General features: G+C 36.1%; 1 protein-coding gene across 1 annotated transcript in view; it reads left to right on the top strand.

Annotated features, from left to right (window-relative positions):
- The window catches only part of MIB1 (MIB E3 ubiquitin protein ligase 1), a 112,265-nt gene that overhangs the window by 8,344 nt on the left and 77,749 nt on the right, over positions 1-26,172 (top strand). Inside the window, exons 2-6 of the mRNA XM_059039479.2 lie at positions 11,017-11,188; positions 13,051-13,180; positions 19,037-19,141; positions 19,738-19,804; positions 21,120-21,324. Coding sequence (XP_058895462.1) covers positions 11,017-11,188; positions 13,051-13,180; positions 19,037-19,141; positions 19,738-19,804; positions 21,120-21,324 — 679 coding nt within the window. The remainder of the gene's footprint in view (positions 1-11,016; positions 11,189-13,050; positions 13,181-19,036; positions 19,142-19,737; positions 19,805-21,119; positions 21,325-26,172) is intronic.

Genomic DNA, 26,172 nt, shown 5'->3' with positions numbered 1-26,172 from the left:
GTTGTTTTGTATCATTAGGCGGTGCTCCACAAGACTGCTTAACTAGGCACAAAGTAGGTGCAGCCCATCTTAATGTGCAAGAAGTGAGCAACAGTGTTAGACCCTCAGGCTGTCAAACTCCCACTCACCTTTAGTACACCTTGTATTCTGTGTGTGATTTTTTTCTTTTTTTTGTGGAGACCCACTGAGGGTGCTAGTATCAGCTGAATAATGTACAATTAATAACCTAATTTCATTCATAGATTTTTAGCAAAATAATAAATATAGGGAATTCCCTGGCAGTCCAGTGGTTGAGACTCCAAGCTTTCACTGCTGAGGGCCTGGGTTCAATCCCTGGTCAGGACCTAAGATCCCACAAGCTGTGTGGTGTGGCCAAAAAAAAAAAAGAAAAAAATAGTAAATATAAAAGTATTAATGGAGGTCCACAACCCTTTATTCAGAATGCTTGGGACTGAATTTATAAACTTTTGTTAATGCCCATTTCCAGGTCCACAGCAGCACCCTGTCATCAGATACACCAGTATTTCTGCAGGAAGCATATGAATGGTTATACTAAGGGGGTAAATAAAGACTACACAGCCTCTTGTTTGTTCAGATCAGGATTTACCACTAAGTGAGTTTCCTGCTCATTTACAAAAAACTTAAGAGTTTTGGGATTTTGGAACAGATAAGAGCTTGTGGGCTTATCTCTTTAATTTCAGAGGATCATCTTTTGTATTTCCTGGGTTATGTACTTCGCTTTGAAAACCATTGCACTGTCAACAAGCAGGAGCTTATGCATTTTAAGTATCTGTAGGGAAATGTCTTTTTTAGGATGCTTCTCATTCTCCTAAGCCCATTTCTTTACTCATATACTTTCATATGTCCCCATACCAATTTAGCTTGCCTTTTTTTAAAATCATCATGTTTGCATTACAGCGATTAAACTGCCTCCTCAGATGGAACTAGGAACACAGGAACAATTTTGATCTTTGCCCGTAGATTAGCTTTGTGTAAGTAAGTTCTTGTGAAATAGTCTGGTACCTAAATTATCTTTAAAACTTTGTTTCTGAGGGAAAATGGTTCTGAATTCTAAACAGCTGGCTTTTAAATGAACTTGTAGGACACAACTAAGATAAGGTGGGGTTTAAATTAATGGAGGAGATAATGGAATGCAGCAAGTAGTCCAGACATTCATTTCTGGCTTTGGAGTGCCTTTGGGAGCATATTTACTTTTGTAGATGCTTGCTGTGGTTAGGGTTAGTTTATATTCTCTAAGCACACTCATGATAAGAGTATATAGCTTTCTCCTGGGATGGATTTATCTTCTTGATGATAATTTTGTTCTGAAAAAATCAAGAAATGGGGTAGAAAGGTTTTGATATTAAAAAAATCATTATTTGAATTTTGGGAGTTTTGCAGGGCTAGTGATAATAAATCATAAAAGCTTGAGATTGTAATATTTTACATTGTGGTGCCTTGCTCACCCCTCTTTCCCAGTCTCTTATCATGGAGTAGTGGAAAATGTACCAGCTTAGTAGGGAAGTCAAGATATTTGTTCATTCTAGATTTTCTCATGTGGCCTCGTTAACTAGGGGAATGGACTAACATTTACTGAGCTCCCATCATGTGTCAGGAACTATGCTAAGCTTTCTATATACTTTATCATTTAATCCTCATAAAAGTGTTGTTTGATAGCCTTCATTTTACTTATGAGAAAACAGGCTATGAGAAATGAACTAATTTAATTTGCCCAAGATTTCATAAGTAATTGGTTGATGGTTGAGATTCAAATCTAGGTTTGTCAGTCTTTTTTTTCCCCCTGCCTTATAACATTAGTCTCTTTAAAACTTTAATTCTTCACCTGTAGAATGAAGTTGGAGTAGGTCAAGGTACACAGGTGTTTTGCTTGTAAAATGAATTTTTATCTGTTAGCAGGAAAAAAAAATGGATAAAATTCTTATTTTTGTTTGACCTCATTAATTTTCTACTCTTGTGTAACAAGTGCTAAAAATAACAAATATATTATTAAAATTGCCAGTTGTATGCCTAATTTGACGCCTTATTTCTTTTGTTTGGACTGTGTAAGGCATGATTATAATTTTATTATGAAAGCTTATAATAAAGTAGAGTAGCAGAGGCTGCAAAAATAGATGAGAGAATAACTTGTCCAACAGAAAAGATATGATGAAAGTTGTAGATTTTGGGTGAGGCACTTTCAAAGACATCTCCTTAACTCATAACAGGAGTCGGTTGGAAGTAGATGGTGTTTCACTCTACAACACTTTTGAAATTAACTAAGAAGTAGATAATCTTTTCAATTTAAAAAATGTATCTCTTTGAGATTTATTTGAATATTAGAATAGGATTTAATAACATATTTTGAGTGCAGAAGGTTGAATGGGGAACATGATGCCCTAGATATGTAATTATTCTTCAAATAAAATCAGAGCTAAGTAGAGGGAAAAACCCTGGTAGGGTAAGAACATAAGAGGCCAAGCTTTGTAATCAGACTTCTCACATGGGTTTGAATTTGAGCCTGCCGCTTACTAATGTGTGCCTTCATATCCTCAATTTCTTCATCTGTAAATGAGGATAATAATGCCTACCTTTTAGTATTGCTGGGAAAGTTAATATATGTGAAGCACCTAGCTTGGTACCGATTTAAGTAGTGGTTAGAATTATTAATAATAACAATACTATTTTCACTAATTTACTGTTTCTCAAGAGTAAGGAATGTGGAGTACACCAACCAGCTGGCAGGTCACAAAGGCCTCACCCTCAGTAGGAATTTTAATTACATTTCAGCCAGTTTCTAAACCATAAGTACTTTGATGGTTCAGAGAGGATAAGATGCATACTCTAGTTGGTTAACCCTCTTTAATCTCTGTAAACTTTTTGTCATATTGATTTGGGGTTAAAATTGAATGAATCCATAAATAAGAAATAGGAATTCTTGGTTGGTTGAGTGACATCAGCAGACGGTTATGCCACAACAAGTAATTGCTTTTAAACACTGGTTAATGACTTGTAAATTATTTTTTGAGGTTAGGTGAAATCTTTTAATTAGGGCAAAAGGTTAGAGGATTAGGCACTATACTAGTCTACTAGGAATGCTTATTTTTTATTTTAAAAAGTTTTAAAATTTATTACATAGTATTTAAGATATCCAAGTGGATAAGTGATTAATAAATAACTGTGAACCTATCTAGAAATAAAGCATTTCTAATGTTAAAACACTCTCTGTACTTCTTCCCAATTTAATTCCCTTCCTCTCCTAAGTAACCACTGTGTAGAAATTAGTAATTCCCATGGATTTCTTTACATTTATGCTGTGTTGTATATATCTGTAAACAGTGCATAGTTCTTTATTTGAAACATTGTGTATTCTTGAATAATTTTAAAATTCAGCATTATGGTTGAAGGATTCATCCATGTTGAATTATGTGGCTCTTGAGCGTTCATTGTAGGTATTCCATTGTATACCTAATACATATCTTTACTCTCTTGTTAATGAACATTTACATTGTTTACTTTTTCTTTTGCTCTTATACAAAGTGATAATTCACATATTCTTGTTCCATGGTTAAGTGCTTCACATAATGAACTGCTTGTTGTGAGAACCTTCTCTCTTTCAATCATTTTTCTCTCTAGAAATTTAACATTTTACTTAAATAAATCAGTGCTTTTTGAATTTGAGCTGTTTTTCTTGGCTCTTTTAAGAACTTGTGGTTGTTGATCTCCACCATAGTGTTTTACTGGTCTCAAAAAATTTGCCAACAAAAAGGCTTAAGCTATGTAAATTCTCTAAGTTATTGAATTTAGGTGAGATGTCATTAAAATGTAGAGCAGATGGTCATTTGAGTATTAGAATGAGTCAAAAGCTATCATCAGGTGGTTCATTTAACGGTGGCAGATGTCTTCATAAAGCTTAGCAAAGGGAAAGAGTATTAACTCTCTAGGGTGGTATGGTATTCTTTAGGAAGGAGAAAAAGCATTCATGGGTTTAGTAAGGGAATTAAATTTTATTGAATTTTTAAGGAATAACTCTTGCTAGGGCTAAGGAGGTTTAGAGTGGAAGAGAATGCTTTTAGTTGAGAATGAATTGGGTGGATGAAGTAAGGGGAAACAAAAAAGCTACCAGAGTAAGAGACCAGTAGAATGTTGGCCTTGTTCATTTAATCCTTTTTCCTTTTTTATGTTTTCTTTAAATGTCATCTTTTGTTTTAAAGTCAATTAATTGCATTCTCATAAAAAATTCTGTACTGCTCATTTTGGTAGTGGAGTGGGTTGCTTTGTTTATTTTTTCCAATTCTCAGCATTAGTCTGTTTCACAGCTGTTCAGTAGCTTTGTTGGCATTTGAACTGTGGGAACCAAGAAACGATTTGGATGTGCTTTTGTGTGCATTAGTGGTTTTCCTGAAGTATTCTTTAAAACCGTGAATTGTAGAAGTTTTTTATTTTTTTTTTAACCAGTTATCATTGTATGTTTAAATGGTTGCATTTAAAGAAAGCCTGTACTCAGATTATGAGCTCATGAATGTTATTGTATTCTGGAGAAAATGAACTTAGAGATGAAAAATATGTAAATGGGGAACAGCTGAAAACTGGGCTTTTCCTTTTCTGGTCAAGTGAGGAGGTTGGGATACATTTTCCCTATGCCTTTGATCAGTCAGCACTCATTTGAAGAGCTGTGCAGATAAATTAGAATATACCTCTTAGTGTGTATTGGATACCCATTTGTTTAGTGTATTTGACTTTTTGTGATGGCATAGGAGACCTATTTTAGACCTGTTCAGAAAGTTGGGGCGTTTACTGTTACTGCTATTTGACATTAATTAGGATGTTTTTGGTCATGATGCTTTCCTGTGGTAAGACAAATTAGACTCTTAAGGCACGTGGCAGTAAGGAGTGTACTTATTAGCTATATATTTTCTTTTCATAAGCACAGAATAGCTAGTTAGGGTAAGGGTTAAAAGACGTAAAAACTCAGTAGCAGTGTACCACATTGCTAAAGTTACTTTGAAAGTTGGTTTCTGTAAATACTTGGAGTTCCTCATATTTTTGTTTATTTTTAGCTTTTATTTATAAGTGACATATACCAGCATTTCTGATGCTTATACTGCATATTAAATGCCCCTTCTCGCCCAGCTGTTTCCTAGAATTAATACATACCCAGTGTAGAAAACTTGGAAAACCCCAAAGGGCGATCCCGTCAAGCACATTTTGGGGGTTATCTTTCTAGTTTTTCTGGGCACATGTGTTATATGTATAATGTAATTTATGTTCCATAGTGCTCTATTGTAATTCTTTGCATACTGCTTTATAAAATAATAATATAGTTTACCATCTCAGTAGCATTTCTTCTACAACATGGTTTAATAATTGCGTAGAATTTCTATGGATTACCTTAGTTTACACATAAATGGCTGCATCCCCATCTTTTCAACATGTTATGTTAAATTTTTATTTACTGCAAAAAATTTAGTATCATGAGATGTACCTTTTAAAAAATTTGAAGACAGGGTCAAAATCTTTTAAAGCATTTGAAGCATTTTGCAAGTACCTTCCATAGAGATTGTATCAATTTCTGTTTCCCTCTCAGCAGTATGACTGGCTCTCTTGACACAATCTTCATGTACACTGACATATTATTTTTAATCTGTTATAATTTAAGAGGATAAAGTTGGTATCTCTTGTATTTTCTTTTTAAAATTATGAAATTAATATACTTATAATAAAACTAAACAATTGAAAAGTGTATTTAATAAAGCTAAACAACTGAAAAGTGTATACAGAAAAAATGTGAAGGTACCCTCTCCTTCCTCATCTGTGTACCCTCAACCACTGGCAGCAGTTTGGAGGAGTTTCCAGGTTTTCTCTATTTATACACTTCTTATATGTGTATGTGACTTCTAGGTTTTGTGTCATGCTTAGAGAGACTTTACTCAGAATTGTAAAAGATGCTGTTCAACTATTTTTTCTAGCACTTTTATGGCTTTTTTCATATTTAGCTCTTTATCCACATTTTTGCTATACTGTACTGCAGGGAACTGTAATTTAATAAAGATTGTAACTTATTTTTACCTTGCTTTGTTCTAGTTGCAATGGTTACACAACAAATACCCCCAAACTTAGTGGTGTGAAACAGTTTATATGCTCAGGGCTTCTACCCCTCAGGAATTTGGAGAGGCTCAGTGGGGAATGGCTTGCCTCTGCTCCACAGTATCTAGGGCCCCAGCTAGGAGGGGCTGCACAGCCAGGCTTCCTTGGGCATCTCTACCTCTTTATGGCTTCGCCAAGTGGTCTCCTCTCTGGCAGCTTCAGGGTAGCCAGACTTAGTATGAAAGAACTGCCAAGGCATGTGGGGGCATGAATCCTGAGGGGGAGAGAGAGACATGGCACAGAAGTCATATGGTGTCACTTCTGCCATCTTCTATTAAACAAGGCAGTTGCAGATGTCCCCCCAGGATCAGTGGGGAGGAAAACAGACCTGCCTCTTGATGGCCACTTGTCATTCATTGTCCTCTTGTCAGAAGAGCACTTGGGGTGGATATAGATTGGTGAGGCTTTCTTTGGAAAATACAATCTGCCATGCCTTTCCTCCATTTTAAGTATACATTCAGTTTTCCAGGAATGTGCCTGATATAAAATGCATAAATAAAGCAGGGTGTACCTGTATTTCAGTATTTAAATGGATGAATTAAAAAAAACTCATATTGTGATTCTTGCCATTTCTTATTAAAAAGTGCAATTTTATGAAAATTTAAAATTCATTTTAGTAGGCTTGCATCAGACAATTATGACAGTTCTTCAAAATCTTTGTCTGTTGATAGGTTTTAGAATTTACCTTACAAAATATCTTTATGTGAGCTAGGATAATTTCTTTCTTAACTCTGTAGACTTTTGCTGTTTGTGCTGGGAGATAACATCAGGAATAATTACAAAATTATGTTTTCAAAGTGAACATTATAAGGAATGGTTATATATTGATTTAAAGCAAAATACAGCAAATTTTTTGTAACCCATGGGATGATTAGCCAGGTTATGGATTATTTGGTACTTAAAAAAAAATCCTGTGATTGAAAAACACCAAACAAATCCTTTTCTGTGTATTCATTTATACACCCCAAAAGGAAGAATAGATTTGGGCTTTTGATTTGTATTGTAAAAGACTGAAGCATGCAATACTAGTGAACGCTGGTAGCTCTGAGTTGTGCAGCTATAAATTTTTTTTTAATTTGGTCTTTAATTTTAGTTTACAGTCTGTTAGACTAGAGTATAATTTCTTTTTTTAAAAAAATTATTTATTTATTTTTGGCTGTGTTGGGTCTTCATTTCTGTGTGAGGGCTTTCTCCAGTTGTGGCGAGTGGGGACCACTCTTCATTGTGGTGCGCGGGCCTCTCATTGTCACGGCCTCTCCCGTTGTGGAGCACAGGCTCCAGACGCGCAGGCTCAGTAGTTGTGGCTTATGGACTTAGTTGCTCCGCGGCACGTGGGATCTTCCCAGACCAGGGCTCGAACCCGTGTCCCTTGCATTGGCAGGCAGATTCTTAACCACTGCGCCACCAGGGAAGCCCCTAGAGTATAATTTCTTTTGGGCCTGTGGCTGATGATAATTTTCATGATTGATGCAGTCAGAATTAGCCATAGGGTAGAATGAGAAGTGGTGGATGAACTACTCTTGTGTAGGACTGTCTCACATGGCAGTTGTGTCCTCTGTTGCTGTTCTGGAGTGAAAACAATTAAAGGAACGGAGAGGACAGGTACAGCTGCAGGGAAGCCACAAACTTTGGGGGAAAACCTGAGATAAAAGAGTAATTAGCAAATGGAGAGGGCGGGTAATTTGCTAAAATGGGGGTAATCCACACATGAATAATTGAATATTTTCTGTATGCAGTCTCTGGGAAATTGATAAATTTATTGAGTTCTCTAATTTTTGTATAAGTATTGCTGAATTTGCCTGGGGTATGTGATGACTTTGATCATTAAATTATTTAAATAGATGACTAGTACATTTAATATATCTATATTAAGATTAAATTAATTGCAGTATAATTCTTTATACTTACCTTTTATCCTAATGCCTTTCGGAGTATGTTTACCTCTATTATATCACTTTAGCTTCACAGTGTCCCTTTCCATATTGTCTTAGTCTGCTCGGGATGCTGTAACAATCTACCACAGACTGGATGATTTAAACAACAGGAATTTATTTCTCACAGTTCTAGAGCCTGGGTAGTCCAAGTTCAGGGGGTTGGCCACTTCGGTTCCCTATTGAGGGCTCTTTCCTTGGCTTGCATATAGCTGCCTTCTTGCTTTGTTTTCACATGAAAGAGAAAGAGAGAGAGAGAGAGACACTTTGGTCTCTCTTCCTCTTCCTAGAAAGACACTAATCCCATCATGGGAGTCCCACCCTCATTGCCTCATCTAAACCTAATTACCTCCCAAAGGCTTTACCTCCAAATATCATCACATTGGAGATTAGGGATTTTGGGGGCAACCTCCCAGTCCATAACATCTGTGAAAGGAAGTATTTTCTCAATTTATAAATGAGAATATTGGTCCCAGAGTAGTTTAAAAAGCTTGATTCTGAACATTACCTAGCCAGTAAGTTATGTAAGTAGTTTCTGAAATTGCATACCTTTGTTTTCCCCATTTAATGCAACAATTTAAATATACAGATCAGAAATTATGTTTTATGTTATTATCTCCCAGCATGACTCTAAAATTTATCTCTAAGTCTCTGACTATATTTCATAACCCTGCCAAACAAGTAAAGCTGTTCCTGGTTCATTGAACATACTCTGTACTCTTCTGAGGTTTCTTTCTTCCTTTGAAAGGTCTACTCATCCACCATTTCTAAAAAACATTTCCTGATTCTTTTTTTTTTTTTTTGATTTAGTTTCTTGAATGAGTTTCTCAGTGGAGCCCCTTGCTTGCATTATTTGATAAGCATGTGCTTATTTATGTTTTTGTTGGTGGCTCCCTTTCTGTTTTGTTTTTTTTTTTCCCTTCTGTTTTTTAAGGGAACATTTCTAGATTTCAGTTTATTGTGCTGTTTGTTCCTAAATATCTCTAATACTTATCTATTTGTATTCTCTTTAATGATCTTATTTATACTTTTTTTGTTTTTTTGTTACCTGCTACATCTTTTATTTTCTAACGCATAGCCACCAAGACCTAAATCTCTCTTGACTCTTTTTCTCTCCACTTCCACTATCATCACCCTGGCTTAAACTACGATTATCTCACCTGGACTACTGTGTAAGCTTCTTAGTACTTGACTTTGTTTTTCTAGCCCCTTTTTCTTTCTTCCTTTCTGTTCTTCCTACCATAGCAAGAGTGATATTTGAAAGTAGTAGAGGGCCTGCCCACAGTAGCAGTGAAGAAATAGTTAATGAATCAGTAGGTACTGATGTCTGCTGTCTTCTCTGTCTCTACAGCCAAGCATTTGTGTGGTAGGAGACTGCAGAAGGATTGCACACAAAACATATTTGGCGTTGGTGTCATGCTCTTTTGTAGTTTACTAGACATCACAGCTTCCTTTCAGTGTTCATTCTTCCTCCCTCCCTCCCTCCCTTTTTTCTACTTAACCATCTCAGCTAGGGCACTTTATTTAGAATCTGGTTACCTTACTCATAGGGATTTTAAACCAGGATATAGAAAATGAATTATGTAGCATTTTTCCCCTTACCAGGAAGTTGAAATAGTGTATTAGTTCTTGCAGAGTTTAGCTACAGTATTACTACTGTTGTATTCTAGTTTTTGCATGTACTTCACATTCTCATTTTATTCTTAGAACATACCTTTCCTTTAAAGAACATATTACCTCCTCCAGAGGAAGTTGAGGTTCTGAGAACTAAAATGACTCATTTCTTTAATTATTGAACATCTCTAAACTTATACAAAAAAGAGAAAAGTATAATGAACGCCCATGTTACCTGTTACCCAACTTGAACATGAGCAATCTTGTTTCATCTAAACCCACCTTACTTCCCCTCCCTCTCCACCAATTATTTTGAAATAAATACTGTTGTTTTATATGTAAGTACTTCAGTTAAAATGACTTTTTCATGGACACAGAGGTAGCTGTTGACAGAGCCAGAACTTGATCTAGGGGAGTGTCAGTATTGTACAGACAACTCAACCCTTGTTTGTAGTTCAACATTGGGCATGACCATACAGCATGTATCATGAATAGTGACACTGATGTTCACAGGCCACACATTGTTTTAAAAAACTCCTAGTTTTAATTTATTGAACAAGTGATCTTAGTAGAATAGTAAAGGAACATTATTCCCCAATCTTATTACCCTACAATGTCATTTATTTTCATTAATTTATAGTGGTACTTTTATAGTTCTAACATGTATCTCATCTATCCATGTGAACATTTTTAGTATAGGTTATATTACCAAGTGCTGGTTTTCTTTTTCTAGTGTTAATTTCTTCTTGTTCTTTAAGGAAAAAAGAAAACCGACAACAAACTCAAGTTTGTTTCCCAAACTGGGCAACTTGCTTGCTAATCATTGTCTAAAGTTTATTATTGATGGGGAAAAGGTTGTCAATACATAGGGATAAATGCTAAAGTTAATTGATAGTTTGTTTCTGATATCATGAGGATAAAACTGTCTTTTCTTTTGGAATTTTTACCTGGAGAATAGGTTCACATTCCTCAAAAGATTTTTGTGTGTTTGAAGTCTGAAATACCTACTTGGTGATAAAGGATTCTTCTTTCTTTCTCTGGATTGAACCTAAATTTCAGTTTGTGGATGAGAGCAAGGAAAGTGCTACTGAGAAGTGTTTTTATTAATGCAAAAAGAAGGGATAGAAAATATTTAGTCTATAATTTGTACTGGTTAAAATATTCGCAATCTGTTATCTTGAAAGTATATATGGTACATTTGAAATATTATTTCTTGCTTTATTGAACTATTTTGTAAAATGCTGTGTTCTTATTTTTTCCCTTAGGGAATAATATTCAAATAAATAATACTTGTAATTAATGTAAGTGTGTATCCTTGTTTTAATAGGCATCAAGCATGATGGAACCATGTGTGATACCTGCCGCCAGCAACCAATCATTGGCATTCGATGGAAATGTGCGGAGTGTACAAATTATGATTTGTGCACAGTTTGTTATCATGGAGATAAACATCATTTAAGGCATCGCTTTTATAGAATTACTACACCAGGAAGTGAGCGGTATGGCAATCCAGTTTTTTTTTCAATTGCAATTCCTTGTTTCTATTGAATTTTTTATACCATTCAGCGTTAAAAATAGGATCAGGAAATAGCTTCTGACAGTTGGTTTAGTCAAGAAGTAGCAATTACCAGGCTAGATGTGGACCAGGCCTACCACATAGCGAGAAAAGAGCTCTGTGAAGATAGAGATACATGTATTTTTCCAGGATAATCTGAGCTGTTCCTTCTCTAGGGTAGAGACTTGGCACTGCTCAGTGTTTGGAAATGAAAGGGTAGCCCAAGGGAGGCTGATTGTTTTCTCTGTATGCGTTCTATCTTGTGAACACTAGAGCCCATTTATTGAATCGAGACATTACAGAGCATTAAGACTATACTGTGTAAATTTGAAGATTAATAAGACATTATTCTTAAGGAGTTTACAAATTAAGGTATTATTTGATCAACAGTGATTATCTGTTGACTATACTGTGTAAATTTGAAGATTAATAAGACATTATTCTTAAGGAGTTTACAAATTAAGGTATTATTTGATCAACAGTGATTATCATGTGATGTTTCAGATGCGTATTAAGTGTCTTAGGAGCAAAGAGAGAAGACTGTTAATTGTGACTGGGTGCAGAGTTTCAGGTGATTGAGTATTCTCATGTAGCTATGACTAATGCATAGGAGCAAGAATCAAGTCAGTGACAAGGAGGCAGCACGAGTAATAGGAAAATGGATTTTTGTGTCAGACTGTCCTGGTTCAGATCCTGGTCCTGCTATTTATTAAGTGAGTAACTTTCAACAGATTATTTATTTTTGTCTTTTGCTTACAATTTTTAAAGTTAGGGTGTAGTAAAGATATTCTGAAAATAAATAGAATAATGAGATAAAAGCAGAGCAGAAGAAAAAACCCCGAGTCTTTTTGATTTTTAGGAATGAGAAGGATGTAGAAGAATAAGGGATAGAAGGCCTTGGAAAACCATGCTTCTCTAGATAGTTGAGTATAGAATCTTTTTCAAGGTCTGTAGTCTCTTGTAGGTATGCACCACTTTAGAGACAGTTTAGTGTAGGTCACATCCAGACCACAGATGTATTTTACTTGACTTACACGGTGATCTAAATTTTTGAACAATTGCTAACCTTTTTAAACTGGGTAATTTCACAGAAAAATCAGGTTTATGAATTCTAACCCTATTCTGTTCCCCCACCCTCCAAAGACTGTCAACACAGGTCCTGCATTTGTTCTTGGCAGCAGTTGGCTGAAGCACAGGAACACCTGTATCCTTTAGACAAATCATACTCGAGTTCACCAAAGTCCCTACCACTCCCTATTGTTTTCCCCAGCCTGAGGTCAAGTGCCATTTGTCATTGCTGTGGTGCTGTCTTTCTTAGGCCCTCATTTGTAGTACTTGCCTGACAGTTGTAGGGTTTTGAATTTGCCATCTCTAAAGTAGTGAAGAGTGTGGTGATACCCTGAAGTGGTTAGACTGGATAAATATGTTGATTCCATTCCAATTTAACTTTTGTGACCTTGGGCAAATTACTTACCTCTTTGGGACTTAGTTTCCTCATTTGTAAAATGAATAATAATACCTTCATCTTAGGGACTGTAACAGACTTTATACCTCTGTAAGTGCTTTTATGTATAGGAAAAGCTAAGTAAATATTAGCCGTTCTTATTATTATTCCAACTACTAATGTCTTCATCATCATAACCTATGTAATGTGGAAAGTGTTCCTGTACCATGCTGTTATGGTATTAACCAGAACAAAGAAAAGTCTTTTATATTTTCAGAATAACCTTTTTTATAATCTTATTTAAAAAAATAAACTGCTGTTACCTATTTTTATATAAATTTGAAAATAAATAATTTTTTTAGGGTTCTGTTAGAGTCCCGTAGAAAATCTAAGAAGATTACAGCCAGAGGGATCTTTGCAGGTGCCAGAGTGGTACGAGGAGTGGACTGGCAGTGGGAAGATCAGGATGGAGGAAATGGACGTAGGGGAAAGGTAAAAATTGCTTTTGATTCATCATGTTATTCTAGAATATTGTACATTCAGTAGATTTTATAACTACTGTAGTTGAATTTCTTGGCCCATTTTTTTAATGCCAATAACAATGTCTTAAGTTTTCATTTTTTTTTTCCCCTGGAAGAAGAAAGATTGTTCCTGCTCTGTTGTACATATTGGCGTTCCGTGAGAAGGTTGTAGGGTAGATTTTACCTTTCCACTTTTAGGTTTCCTGTGGCCGTTTTGTTGCCCAGAATGTCTTTCTGAACATCCTGTTTGGGCTAGTCCTCCCTAAGCAGTATCTCATGCTCTTGACTTTCTTGTTATTAAAATTTCATTTGAATGTACTTGTTTTATATTCCATTCCCCCAAAGGTCTGTTTCTGAGGGGTAATAGGCAGCTACTTTGTTATTCAGTCCACTTAACTCCTTACCCTTCTCAGGAGGCGTGTAGAGCTGTCTAGGGGTCAGTTATAGCAGTTATTCTGAAGGGAATTTTATATAGCCTCTTTAATGGGGTGGGATAGCCAGAGATATTAGGGTGAATGGGTTGTTGGTTTTACTTATTTGGGTTTCATGTTGCTTTTGCTGATGATGCATTTGTTGATTCAGTCAGTCACATGTTAAATGTGTATTTTATGTGTTTTGCTAGATGTACTGAAATGAACAGCATTTCACGTTTGAGACTTTGAAGTCAATTAATGTCAGTTCTGTTACCTTCTTTAAAATATTGTTTTTAGCATTAAGGAATGATGATTTTAAAGTATCTGTCATCTGAGGAACTCTTCCTAGGAACTTGAAAGCCTCTTTTGTACAACTTGGTGCTATATAGATTCTTCTGAATTTGAGATTTTTAAACTTTTTGTCAAATAGATGTTTTCTCAATTCAGAGTATTGTTATATTGATTTAATTTCAAGTAATAAGGTCTGATTTTAATGTTTGGAAGTCAGACAGAAATATTTTGGCCTGTATGTTTTAAGTACTTTGATTTTTATTAAGGAAGCAATGTTTTTTTTTTTTTTAATTTAGTAAATATTTATTGAACACTTAGGTGAAGGATTCTGTTCCAAGCATGAGGGTTATGGGAATAAACAAAACAGGCAAAGTTCCTACTCTTCTGAAACCTATATTCTAATTAGGGGAGATGGACAACCAGAAATACAAATCTAAATTCTGTAACTGTAGTATGGCCTGTTGACCAGCAGCATTGGTGTCACCTGAAAGCTTGTTAGAAGTATAATAGGTAATAGGTCCCCTTCCTCCTAGACTTTCTAAATTAGGATCTTCATTTTAACAAGAGCCCTAAGTCATTCAGGTGTACATTAAAGTTTGAGAAGCACATTTCTAAAAAGAAAAATAGACCAGTGTGAATTTGGGAAAGGTGCCACCTCTGGGTGGATGGAGTGATGTGGGGACATGCTTGGCAAGGCAGTGGTAGAGAAAAGGTACCTCTTTGAGCATGGACACAGGAACAGCCTTGTCCCTGTGTATAAGGTCTTGGTAAGTGGAGCTCAGGCTGGAGGTCAGCCTCTATTCTCCTCCTTGGCAAGGCCCTTTGTGCAGTTAACAATTTCTGTAATCATTTATAGCAATCCTGTGTCATATAGGATATATAAAATGGATGTTAAAGCTTAAATAATAGTAATAAAATTTTAAAAAGCAAACTTTTTTCCTACTATACAGATTAAAAAATAGAATGTTATGAATACCTTTAAAAGCCTTCTGTTTACCTTTTCCTGATCGCAAGCCCTGCCAGAACTCATTAGTGAGTCCTGGGAAACACAGGGCTCAGCACGGTCAGGACATCAGGCAAGGCAGAAGTATGGGCCAAGTGTAGGATACTGGACAGGAATATGGTCAGAGGACATGGGTTACTATGCATTTTTTTGCTTCTAAGCTTACCATGGTCCACCTCAAAGTTTTAGGAGTGGGTCAAAGCAGAATATTCTGTGGGGTAAGATGAGAGACCTCAGTTGATTTAGGTGGCAGAGAATGCGGGGTGGAAGGGAGAGTGAGAACCTCATCATTACATAGTCCAACAAGCCAAGTACGGTGGAGAATTTGGGTCAGGCTCACTCAGGCAATGTGACCTTAGGTTGGCAAAATGGTGCAATGTCAGTGGGCATCTGGGTGATAAGAGCCTTCAGCATGTCTGGCCTGTGAATCACATGGCTGCAGTTCAGACAGATTGCCCTGGATGCCTGGTACCCAGCAGTCATCCTGGCAGCTCCCTTTGATGGATGCCCTTGCCTCTTTCCTGGCTGGATCCCATGTTTTGTTTTGTTTTGTTTTTTAAAGCATTTAAAAAAAATTTATTTATTTAATTTATTTATTTTTGGCTGCATTGGGTCTTTGTTGCTGCATGCGCGCTTTCTCTAGTTGTGGCAAGTGGGGACTACTTTTCGTTGTGGTGCACAGGCTTCTTTCTCATTGTGGTGGCTTCTCTTGTTGTGGAGCTCAGGCTCTAGGCACATGGGCTTCAGTAGTTGTGGCACGCAGGCTCAGTAGTTGTGGCACGCGGGCTCAGTAGTCGTGGCTTGTGGGCTCTAGAGCACAGGCTCAGTAGTTGTGGTGCACGGGCTTAGTTGCTCCACGGCATGTGGGATCTTCCTGGACCATGGCTCAAACCCGTGTCCCCTGCATTGGCAGGCGGATTCTTTACCATTGCACCACCAGGGAAACCCAGATCCCATGTTTTCTGTATCCCATTACATCATCTTACTTAGCTTACTCTTTCCTTTGGTGGTGTACACGTTCTAGTAATGTCTTTTGCAAGAGTGCACAAGAAGTAAATTTTTTAATACTTTCATTCTAAAATTGTTTTTAACTTTATGTTCTTCCTCACGCTTAATTTTATGGTTCAGAGGGTTGGAAAATTTTTTTTCATCAGCTTTTCAAAAGCAGTTGCAGCTAAAGTCTGAAGCCACATAAATGGAACTTTCTGGATTTTTGTTATATTGGCACTTCTTAGGGGAATGAAAAGTAGGCATTTTTGAAGCTTTGAGTCGTCAGTATTACATTTTTGGTTTGTTATGATTTAATACTTGTTACATTTTAAGAACAAAATGAAAAGTAAATGAAACCATCTTACACATGTGATTCTGAGGGAACTTAATGTAATAGTAAGTCTTCAGGGTAACATTATTTAAGCACATGTTTGAGATGAAATGTAATTTTTGTCTGACTCTTTTTGACCATGTGTGTGAATGAAGAAAGTTTTTAAGCCTTCCTGTGCTGGTCAGTCTTCAGTACTGGCTGCTCTGTCCCAATCCTCTTTTCTTATCTTTTTTTTCCCCTTGGGGTTCAAGATTCCCACCCCATTCTCATTACTACATGTTCTCAACAATATGGCTAGCATGAGCCATATTAAGGGGTATAAACCAACCTGGGCTGATGCTGTAATACTGATGCAGTCTATGGCCTACCATGTGCCAACATGTACCATGGATTTTTGCTTTGTACCATGGCTTTGGCAAAGGTCATCATGGAAGTGTGTAGTGTATTCTTAACTACCTACGTTAGTATTTCAAGACTGTTTTCATTTTGCAAATGCTTTCGAATATATGTTGATTGTTCCATACAGGTATGCTAGATATATTTTCTTCTTTTTAAAATACTTTATTATGGAGAATTTCAAACATGCATGAGAATAGTAAGAGTAGTATAACAAATTCCCATGCACCCAACATCCAACTTCAAAAATTATCAACATTTTAAAAAATGCCATTTGTTTGTTGAAGAAATCAAGGTTCTTTGGATTTGGCTGATTGATTCTTTATGATATTCTTTAACTTCTTCCTCTGACCCTTGTAGTCTTATAAACTAGTTGTTAGGTGTAGAGACATGACTGGACTCAGGTTCAGGTTCAGGTTTTTTTGTCAAGAGTACCTCATCAGTTGTGTGTGTACTTTCATTGCATCACATCAGGAGGCACATAAAGTTTGATTATCCTACTATTGGTGATGTTAAGATTAATCAGTGCAGGTATTGTCAGTTTGATCCTTTATAGAGTTTCTCAGCAACCTTTTACCTAATGGTTTTAGCAGCCATCCTGCACATATTTCTTAGTCAGAATTGAAAGTATGAAATTAATGTAGTTATTTTCTTATGCCTTCCACTTTCCTCCTTGATAAGCCAAATCATATTAACAAATGAAGGAATTTCATTTAGTGATTCAGAGCTTGAGTAATGAATTTGCTTATGTCCCAAGTAATTTGAAATTTAGGATGAATTTGATTTAAAGTTTGTAGTCTTTTTTAGTTGGTCACATGCTTTTTTGTCCATCATGAAAACACAGAGTTATTTAATCTAGCATTGTATTTTTGAAAATGAATGAAATAGAATCTGACTATATTAGAATCAGAAGGGATTTTTTTTGCTAAAAATTGCATGTTTCACTTTAGAGTGTTAGAAACTCTTGCTTTGGAAGGTTAAACAGTGGTTGTTGTGAAAATCAGAAAGCAAACAATGGCAGTGATGGACTCTGCATTCAGGATGGTAGTTACCTCTGTTGGAAGGCAGGAGGGTGGGAGTGATGAGAGGCATGCAGGGGAATTGAAAAGTACTGGTAATATTCTTTTTCTTAGTCTGATGTTCATTTTGTTTTTTATTATTCTTTAAAATTTACATATGATATATTGTTATAATGTATAATTTATTTTAAAATTAAAAAGAATAGGGACTCTCTGGCAGTCCACTGGTTAAGACTCTACGCTCCCAGTGCAGGGGGTATGGGTTCCATCCCTGGTCGGGGAACTAAGATCCCGCATGCTGCACCGTTCGGCCTTAAAAAAAAAAAAAAAAAAAAACTTAAAAAGGATAGACTCATTTACTAACAATTTGAAATATTGCTCAAATATTTGATTAAATTTTAAGTATAAGAACTTTTTATGTCTACAAAAGCACCGTAAAATACTAGCTTGCAAAACTATGTCTTTAGTACAGGGTGAAAATTAAATGGTCATTATGTATCTTATTTGGAATAGTCTGTTTTTAAGGGCATGCCTTAAAAATTACATTTAACATCAGCCTGGCATTCTAAGTAACTATGTAGCAAGGTTGATTATAAGTGTCAGGGTGGAGAAGAGTAATGAGTTGTGCATGTGCGACTTCCCATTCTGAGCTGTAGACTTGTTCACTTGAGAATACCCAAGTTTAGTGCTCGTTGTGTGTCAGTTTTGTGTAGTTGATTCTTGGCCCTTAAGCAATAGCAACTCCAGCATTTTAATTAATTAATTAATTTATTTAAGTATTAAATGCTCTTACTAATCAGGCTGCTGGCTTGTGGGGCCTAGAGATTGTGTCTGGGTCTCCACTGCAGTCACGGTGTTTCAGCTTAGATGGCCTGCTTTTTGGGGCAACTGAGGGGTGCTACTGGAGGAGCCAAGTCACTCAAGTCTTCTTTAAACTTGGCCTTTGAGCCTCATGCTTATCAGCATTTAGCTGACCAGAGAGCGGGTTTACCTTGAAATTTTCAGGGTATTTGGTCAAAGATTTTAAATTTTGTATTAAAGAATAGGTTTTAAAGAATACACTGTTGTTAGAGGGAATCCTTTAAGAGTAAAGATTTTAAATTTTGTATTGAATTATGTATTTTCTAATAATCCATCACTGTAATCACTAAGCTTCTCTATTTAAGATTTCTACAGTGGTTTTAGAAATTACCTTATAATATTCTGGAAAATTGTATAATTCAGTTATATGTTAGAAGTGACATATTTGGTAAATAAGTATTTTTCATGATCCTGTTACACAGGATTGTAGCTGAAATATTTTTAAAGATTTAAATATAATTAAAAGAACCAACCTCTCCTCTCCTCTTTCAAAATTTTCTTTTTCCTCAAAAATTTCCCTTAGGTAACAGAAATCCAAGACTGGAGTGCATCAAGCCCACATAGCGCGGCCTACGTTCTCTGGGACAATGGTGCTAAGAACCTTTACAGAGTTGGCTTTGAGGGCATGGTAAGCATAAGAACCACAAAAGATGAAAATACTGGACGGGTGAAAGAAGGGAAGTAAAAATAGCCCTTATTGTATTCTTTCATTTTTTTCTTTTGTCATCTCCTTTTGTCAGAATACAGCCATATGAATCATGAGTATGCAATTGGAGGGAACATCTGTAAAGTGAGAATTTAATACAATAGGTGTTAAAAATATTTTGTAAGGAGTTTTTTCCTCTGTTTTTTTTTTTTTTTTTTTTGCGTTACACGGGCTTCTCACTGCTGTGGCCTCTCCCGTTGCGGAGCATAGGCTCTGGACGCGCAGGCTCAGCGGCCACGGCTCATGGGCCCGGCCGCTCCGCAGCATGTGGGATCTTCCTGGACCGGGGCACGAACCCGTGTCCCCTGCATCAGCAGGCGGACTCTCAACCACTGCGCCACCAGGGAAGCCCAAGTTTATAGTTTTTGAAAGCAGTGTTTAGTGTGACTGTTAACCAAGAGCTGCTCTTCACTTCTGCTGAGGATATGTTCTGAATGAACATTTTTGTGTATTTTAGGTTTTAAGCTGTAGTTGAAGTTTTCAAGGGTGATTTTTCTTCTTTCTTTTCTTTTTCTTAGTCTGACCTGAAGTGTGTCCAGGATGCCAAAGGAGGTTCTTTCTACAGAGATCATTGTCCTGTGCTAGGTGAGTTAGCAGGCTAGAGAAAGTTTCTAAATAATGGGTCAGAGTTCATGGAATCGGAAAAGTGTTTAAAATGGGCTTTAAAAAAATTAGTTACCATTAAAGCTTTTTAAAGACATACTCTTTTGGTTTTATTTTGTTTTAAAGCATTTGTTCTTTTTAATTTATTTAGACTCTGAAAGAATTGTCATGACTTGATAATTGATATACCATTTATATGGCATACTATGTTTGAAACTTTTGTCTTTTAACCATAAACTTATATTGTTGAAAAATTTTGTGTTATATGATCAATGTTATATCTCTTATACTACTGAGAATAGGACCTAACAATTTAATGCTTATAAATTGCTTAGAATTTCTGTAAAATTTCTTTGAAAATATAAGAACAGCTCTAAGATTAAGATAATATGATAAATATAATTTCATGTATCATTAAAATAAAAAAAGAACAAGAAAACCAAAACTAGTTTCATTTTATAGATTCTTCATTGTTGGCAAGATGAACATTTACCACATTCTTCTGATTAAACCTTTAGTCTCTGAATGCTTTCCTTTCTCATGTGAACGCTCTGTTCCTCTTTCCAAATCATTTGATTTGCCTTATTGCCCAGAAGCGCTGTTCTCTTCCAGCATACCTAATTTTTTTAAAAAGGAGAATGTAGAAGAAAATCTTACGGTTTTGAGGAGATCATCTCTCTCTCTTGCTTTCAGAAACTTTGTTTTGTATCTGGGCTTTACAAGGAAAGCGTAGAATCAGCATACCCATTTCAGATCACTTAGCATAGTGTTTTATGATCATGAATCCTTTATCCCATATGTAGTTTTGAAAATAACCTCAGAAATGGGCTTTGAAATATTTGCAAATGCTCTTTAGGCAAAAATCACAAGAACTATTTGGTAACTAATAACAGTAAGCACTTCAGAGGAAAAAAAATTCGAGGGTTCTCTTTCATATACTTTAGTTAGTTATGTTGGCTCTTCAGCAAGTCATCCAGGCAGAAAGGTGAATATTGTCAATGCCCAGAACTTTGTGTTCTGATAGATGGTTGCCTAGTCTTCTGTAGATTCTGCCCCTGTTCAGTCATTGTTGTAGATCATTTCATTATTTCTGGTTTTGAGTCTGTTTTCTTTTCTTTCTTTTTTTAAAACTCCCTAATTCTAGAATTTGATACTCACAGTATATTCTCAAAACATTTTAAGATTAGATAGTAACTAAAACTCAAATATCTTGGGCTTTTTCTTATTTAAAACAGTGCATTTGCCTGTTGTTGCTGTGATTTTCCTTTTCCTTTGTCAACTCCCTCTGCAATTACAGGTGAGCAGAATGGCAACAGGAATCCTGGTGGATTGCAGATTGGTGACCTGGTCAATATAGATCTTGACCTAGAAATTGTACAGTCTTTGCAGCATGGTCATGGAGGATGGACTGATGGCATGTTTGAGACTTTAACTACAACTGGAACTGTTTGTGGCATTGATGAAGATCATGACATTGTAGTACAGTATCCAAGTGGCAATAGGTTGGTTATATTTTTAAATTTTCAGTAATGGCAAATAAAGTTAGTATATAGAGGAAAGAGCCTTAAAGAAAGCAAATAATGTGATATAATAAAGACTTCTTACAGCTAGCTCTTCAATAATAGATGAAAATCCAGAATATGTTGGTAAAGTGGAGGGAAACAAGTAAGAACAGTGTGTGTGTGTATATTTATATGAATATATTTATGATTCAATGTTCTGTGCACTTTTTTTTCCTTTAGGGGGCAGAATACATTGTATCAGTATTAGGTCCAAGTATAGCTAAAAAGTTCTGTGTTCTATTGGACTGCATGAGTCTACCCTGAATGAATGGGATAACAATAAAACTCCTCTGGCCCATATCTCCAGCGTCATCTCATGGTAACACAGCTCTCCCTTGCCACAGACACCTGTGCACACACTAATGCTTATCAGCCACACAGCACTGCGTGTTTACTCACTTCCGTAACCTTTGCACACACCACTCCTTCCATGCAGAATACCCTTTCCTCCTTGTCTCCCTCCTTCTCTGGATTAACTCCTTTGCCTCCTATAAATATTGAACTTTTATGCTTACTTCCTCTCTCCTTCCCCCCTCCCTGGTACATGCATATGCTATTTATCTGTTTAGGTCTCCTATTATCTACTAAAATGGTTATTTATTTGGTCTTTGGGTTTCGTGTTTCTTGGAGACTAGGGCTGTGCCTTTTATTTATTTGTCCCTAGGGGCCAAAATATATCCAGTTTACTAGTATGTTTACAGTATTTTAAAGAAAAAATTCGGTAGTTAAATTGAATAGTTGTCAAAGCTTTATTACTGACATATACATAAAGAAACTAACTCTCTGAGATTCTTTAGGGGAAGGATTATATATGAAATAAGAAAAATTAACATTAAGTTGCTAACCACATTATAGAATTAGCTCTAATTGTGTTTAAATCTTAAGGATATACATGATAATATCAAGAGATACACAAAAAGCATTTGCCAAAATCCAACATCCTTCATGATAAAAATACTAAATAAACTAGGAACAGAAGGGAGCTTCTTCAGCTTGATAAAGGACATTGATGAAAAACCCACAGCTAACAGCATACTCAGTGGGAAAGACTGAATGCTTTCTCCTTTAAGATCAGGAACAAAATAAGAATGTCTGCTCTCCTCACTTTTATTCCATATTGTCCTAGAGGGTCTAGCTAGGGCAATTAGGCAAGAAAAAGAAATAAGAGAAAGGAAGAAGTTAAACCCTCTCTGTTCACAAGTGACATGATCTTGTGTATAGAAAAATCTAAAGAATCCACAAAAAAAACTATTAGAACTAATAAATGAATTCAGCATAGTCACAGGATACAAGATCAGTATAGAAAAATCAGTTGTATTTCTGTATACTAGCAATGAACAATCTGAAAATGAAATTAAAAAAACAATTCCACTTACAATAGCATCACAAGGAATAAAATACCTAAGAATAAATTTAGCCCAATAAGTACAAGATTTGTATACCAAAAACTGTATAACATTGTTGAAGCAAATTAAAGATGACCTAAATGGAAAGACGTTTCATGTAATGTTGTTTAGATGGTATGTTAGTTTCCTAGGGTTGCCATAACAAATTACCATAAACAGCAGCTTTACAACAGAAATTTATTCTTTCAAATTCTGGAGGCTAGAAGTCCAAAGTGAAGATGTTGGCAAGACTGTTTTCTTCTGGAGGTCTGAGGGAGAATCCCTTCTATGCCTCTCTCCTGGCTTCTGGTGGTTGTTGGTAATCCTTGGCTTTCCTTGGCTTGTCGATGCATCACTCATTTCTCTGCCTCTGTCTTCACATGGTCTTGTCCCCTGTGAGTCTCTGTGCCCCTCCATTGTCACATGACCTTATTTTTTTTCTTCTGGGTACATAGTTTATTTTCAAATTCATTCAAGTCAGTCTCTGATTAGTCAAGTTCAGACAGTTGTAGGGAGATTATTTGATACCGAGAGCCACATCAACAGTCCTCCAGCCTGCTATTTTATTTTCGTCAAGCCAACATTTGTACCTTAGCCATCCATAAGGAAAGAACCATAAGGAGGCATAGAAGAAAGTTAATTGAGCTCATGGAAATTCTGGAGTCTTTTACATAGAAAATGATCAAAAGATGATTTCACGTGACCTTATAATGACACCAGTCATTGGATTTAGGGCCCATCCTAATCCGATATGACCTCATTTTAACTTGATTACATCTGCAAACACCCTGTTTCTAAATATGCTCACATTGAGGTATTGGGGATTAGCATTTCAGCATATCTTTTGGGGGAAATAATTCAACATTTAACATATTACTGTATTCCTCAAACTAATCAACAGATTCAGTGCAATCCCTATCAAAATCCTTGCCTTTTTTTTTTTTATACAGAAATTGGCAAACTGAACCTAAAATTCATATGGAAACTCAAGGAACCCAGAATAGCCAAAACAGTTTAAAAATGAAGAACAAAGTTGGAGGACTCACACTTCCCAACTTGAAAATTTACCACAAAGCTACAGTAATCAAGACAGTCTATTACTGACTTAAAAATAAACATGTAAATTGATGGAGTAGAATTGAGTCCAGAAATAAGCCCTTGCATTTAAAGTCAGTTGATTTTTGACAGTGGTTCAGCACAGTTCCATGGGGAAAGAACAGTCTTTTCAACAGACGGTGCCTACAGTATTTACAGATATTCAGTTATTGTGTACATCTAATTTACTGTTAACTAATTTAATTTTAATTAAAATTAAATTTTAATTTAATTTAATGTTATATTTCAAGTATACAACAATCTGAAAAATAAAGCTCCAATTAAAAAAAATGATGCTGAGTCGATTGGATATTGACATGCAAAAGAATGAAATTGGACCCCTGCTACACAGCATGTACAAATATTAAGTCAAAATGGATCACAGATCTAAATGCAAGAGCTAAAACTATGAAAGTCTTAAAACATAGGCATAAATCTTCGTGACCTTGAATTAGACAGGGGTTTCTTAGATATGACCTCCAAAGTAGAAGCAACCAAAGAAAGAGTGAATAGACTTCATCAAAATTAAAACTTTTGTGTTTCAAAGGAAACTATCAAGAAAGTGAAGAGACAGCCCATGGAATGGGAGAAGATATTTGCAAAGCATATGTCTGATTAGAGACTTATATCTAGAATATAGTATAAAGAACTCTTAAAATTCAACAATAAGGGCTTCCCTGGTGGCGCAGTGGTTGAGAGTCCGCCTGCCGATGCAGGGGACACGGGTTTGTGCCCCGGTCTGGGAAGATCCCACATGCTGCGGAGCAGCTGGGCCCATGAGCCATGGCTGCTGAGCCTGCATGTCCGGAGCCTGTGCTCCGCAACGGGAGAGGCCACAACAGTGAGAGGCCTGTGTACCACACACACACAAAAAAAACCAACAGTAAAAGATAAATAACCTAATTGAAAAATGGGCAAAGGATTTGAACAGACATTTTTCCACAGAAGATATAGAGATGGCCAATAAACTCATTGCATTGGTCTGCTAGGGCTGCCTTAACAAAATACCACAGACTGGGTGGCTTAAACAACAGAAGTTTATTTTTTTACAGTTCTGGAGGCTGGAAGTCCAAGAACAAGGTGCCATCAGGGTTCGTTTCTGGTGAGACCTCTTCCTGGCTTGCAGAGGATTGCCTTCTCACATGGCACCCCACCTTTATGACATCATTTAACCTTACTTATGTCCCTAAAGGCCCAGTCTCCAAATACAGTTACATTAAGAGCTAGAGAGCTTTAACATGAAATTTGGAGGGGCACAATTCATTTTATATCACCCTTGAAGAGATGCAGGACATTATTAGTTATTAGGGAAATGCAATTCAAAACCATGATGAGATACCACTTCACATGCTAGAATGGTTAGAATAAAAAGGTAGGATAATTACAAGTGTTGCTGAGGGTATAGAGAAATTAGAACCAAACCTTCATACATTGATGGTAAGTACGAGAAGTGGTCTAGATGCTTTGGAAAACAGTTCAGTAGTTCCTCAAAATGCTATGTATAGAGTTACCGTTATGACCCAGCATGTCTACTTCCAGGTTTGTACCCAAGAGAATTAAACCATGTGCCCACACAAAAATCTGTACATGTATGTTTGTAGAAGTATTATTCATAACAGCCAAAATGTGGAAATAACCCAAATGTCTATCAACTGATGAATGGATAAAATGTGATATATCCATCCAATGGAATATTATATTTGGCCATAAAAAGGGATGGAGTACTGACATATGCTACAACATAGATAAATCTTGAAAACATTATATTGAGTGAAAGAAACCAGTCACAAAAGGTCACATATTATCTGATTTTATTTATACAAAATGTCCATAGTAAGGAAATCCATAGAAACAGAAAGTATATTACTGGTTGTTAGGGGCTGGGGAGAGAGGGGTGAATTCAGAGTGACTGCTAATAGTTATGGGGGTATCTTTTTGTGGTAATGAAAATGAAATTAGGTAGTGATGGTTGGTTCATACAACTGAATATACTAAAACCACCGAATTACATGCTTTAAATGAGTGAATTGTATGATATGTGAGCTGCATCTCAAAAAAGCTCTTAACAGAAAAGAAGGAAAAATTCTTAACACAATTTAAGTTCAGAGTAGCATGTACTAGCATATTTTGTCTTAAATAGTATCTTGTTATCTGGAAATGTTAGTTTAACACAGATTAGGATTATTACTTGAAGAATTCTTCCTCGGTCAAAATTCTTTCTTGGGCAGTAGTGTTATTAGTAACATGACATTCGACTTCCAGAAAATAATCTTTTTTTATCCTTTATTCAACACCAATTTATTAAATA

This window comes from Kogia breviceps, chromosome 15 (genome assembly GCF_026419965.1).
Source record: "Kogia breviceps isolate mKogBre1 chromosome 15, mKogBre1 haplotype 1, whole genome shotgun sequence".
Classification (NCBI taxonomy): Eukaryota; Metazoa; Chordata; class Mammalia; order Artiodactyla; family Physeteridae; genus Kogia; species Kogia breviceps.
This window is presented reverse-complemented; position numbering and strand designations above follow the sequence as displayed.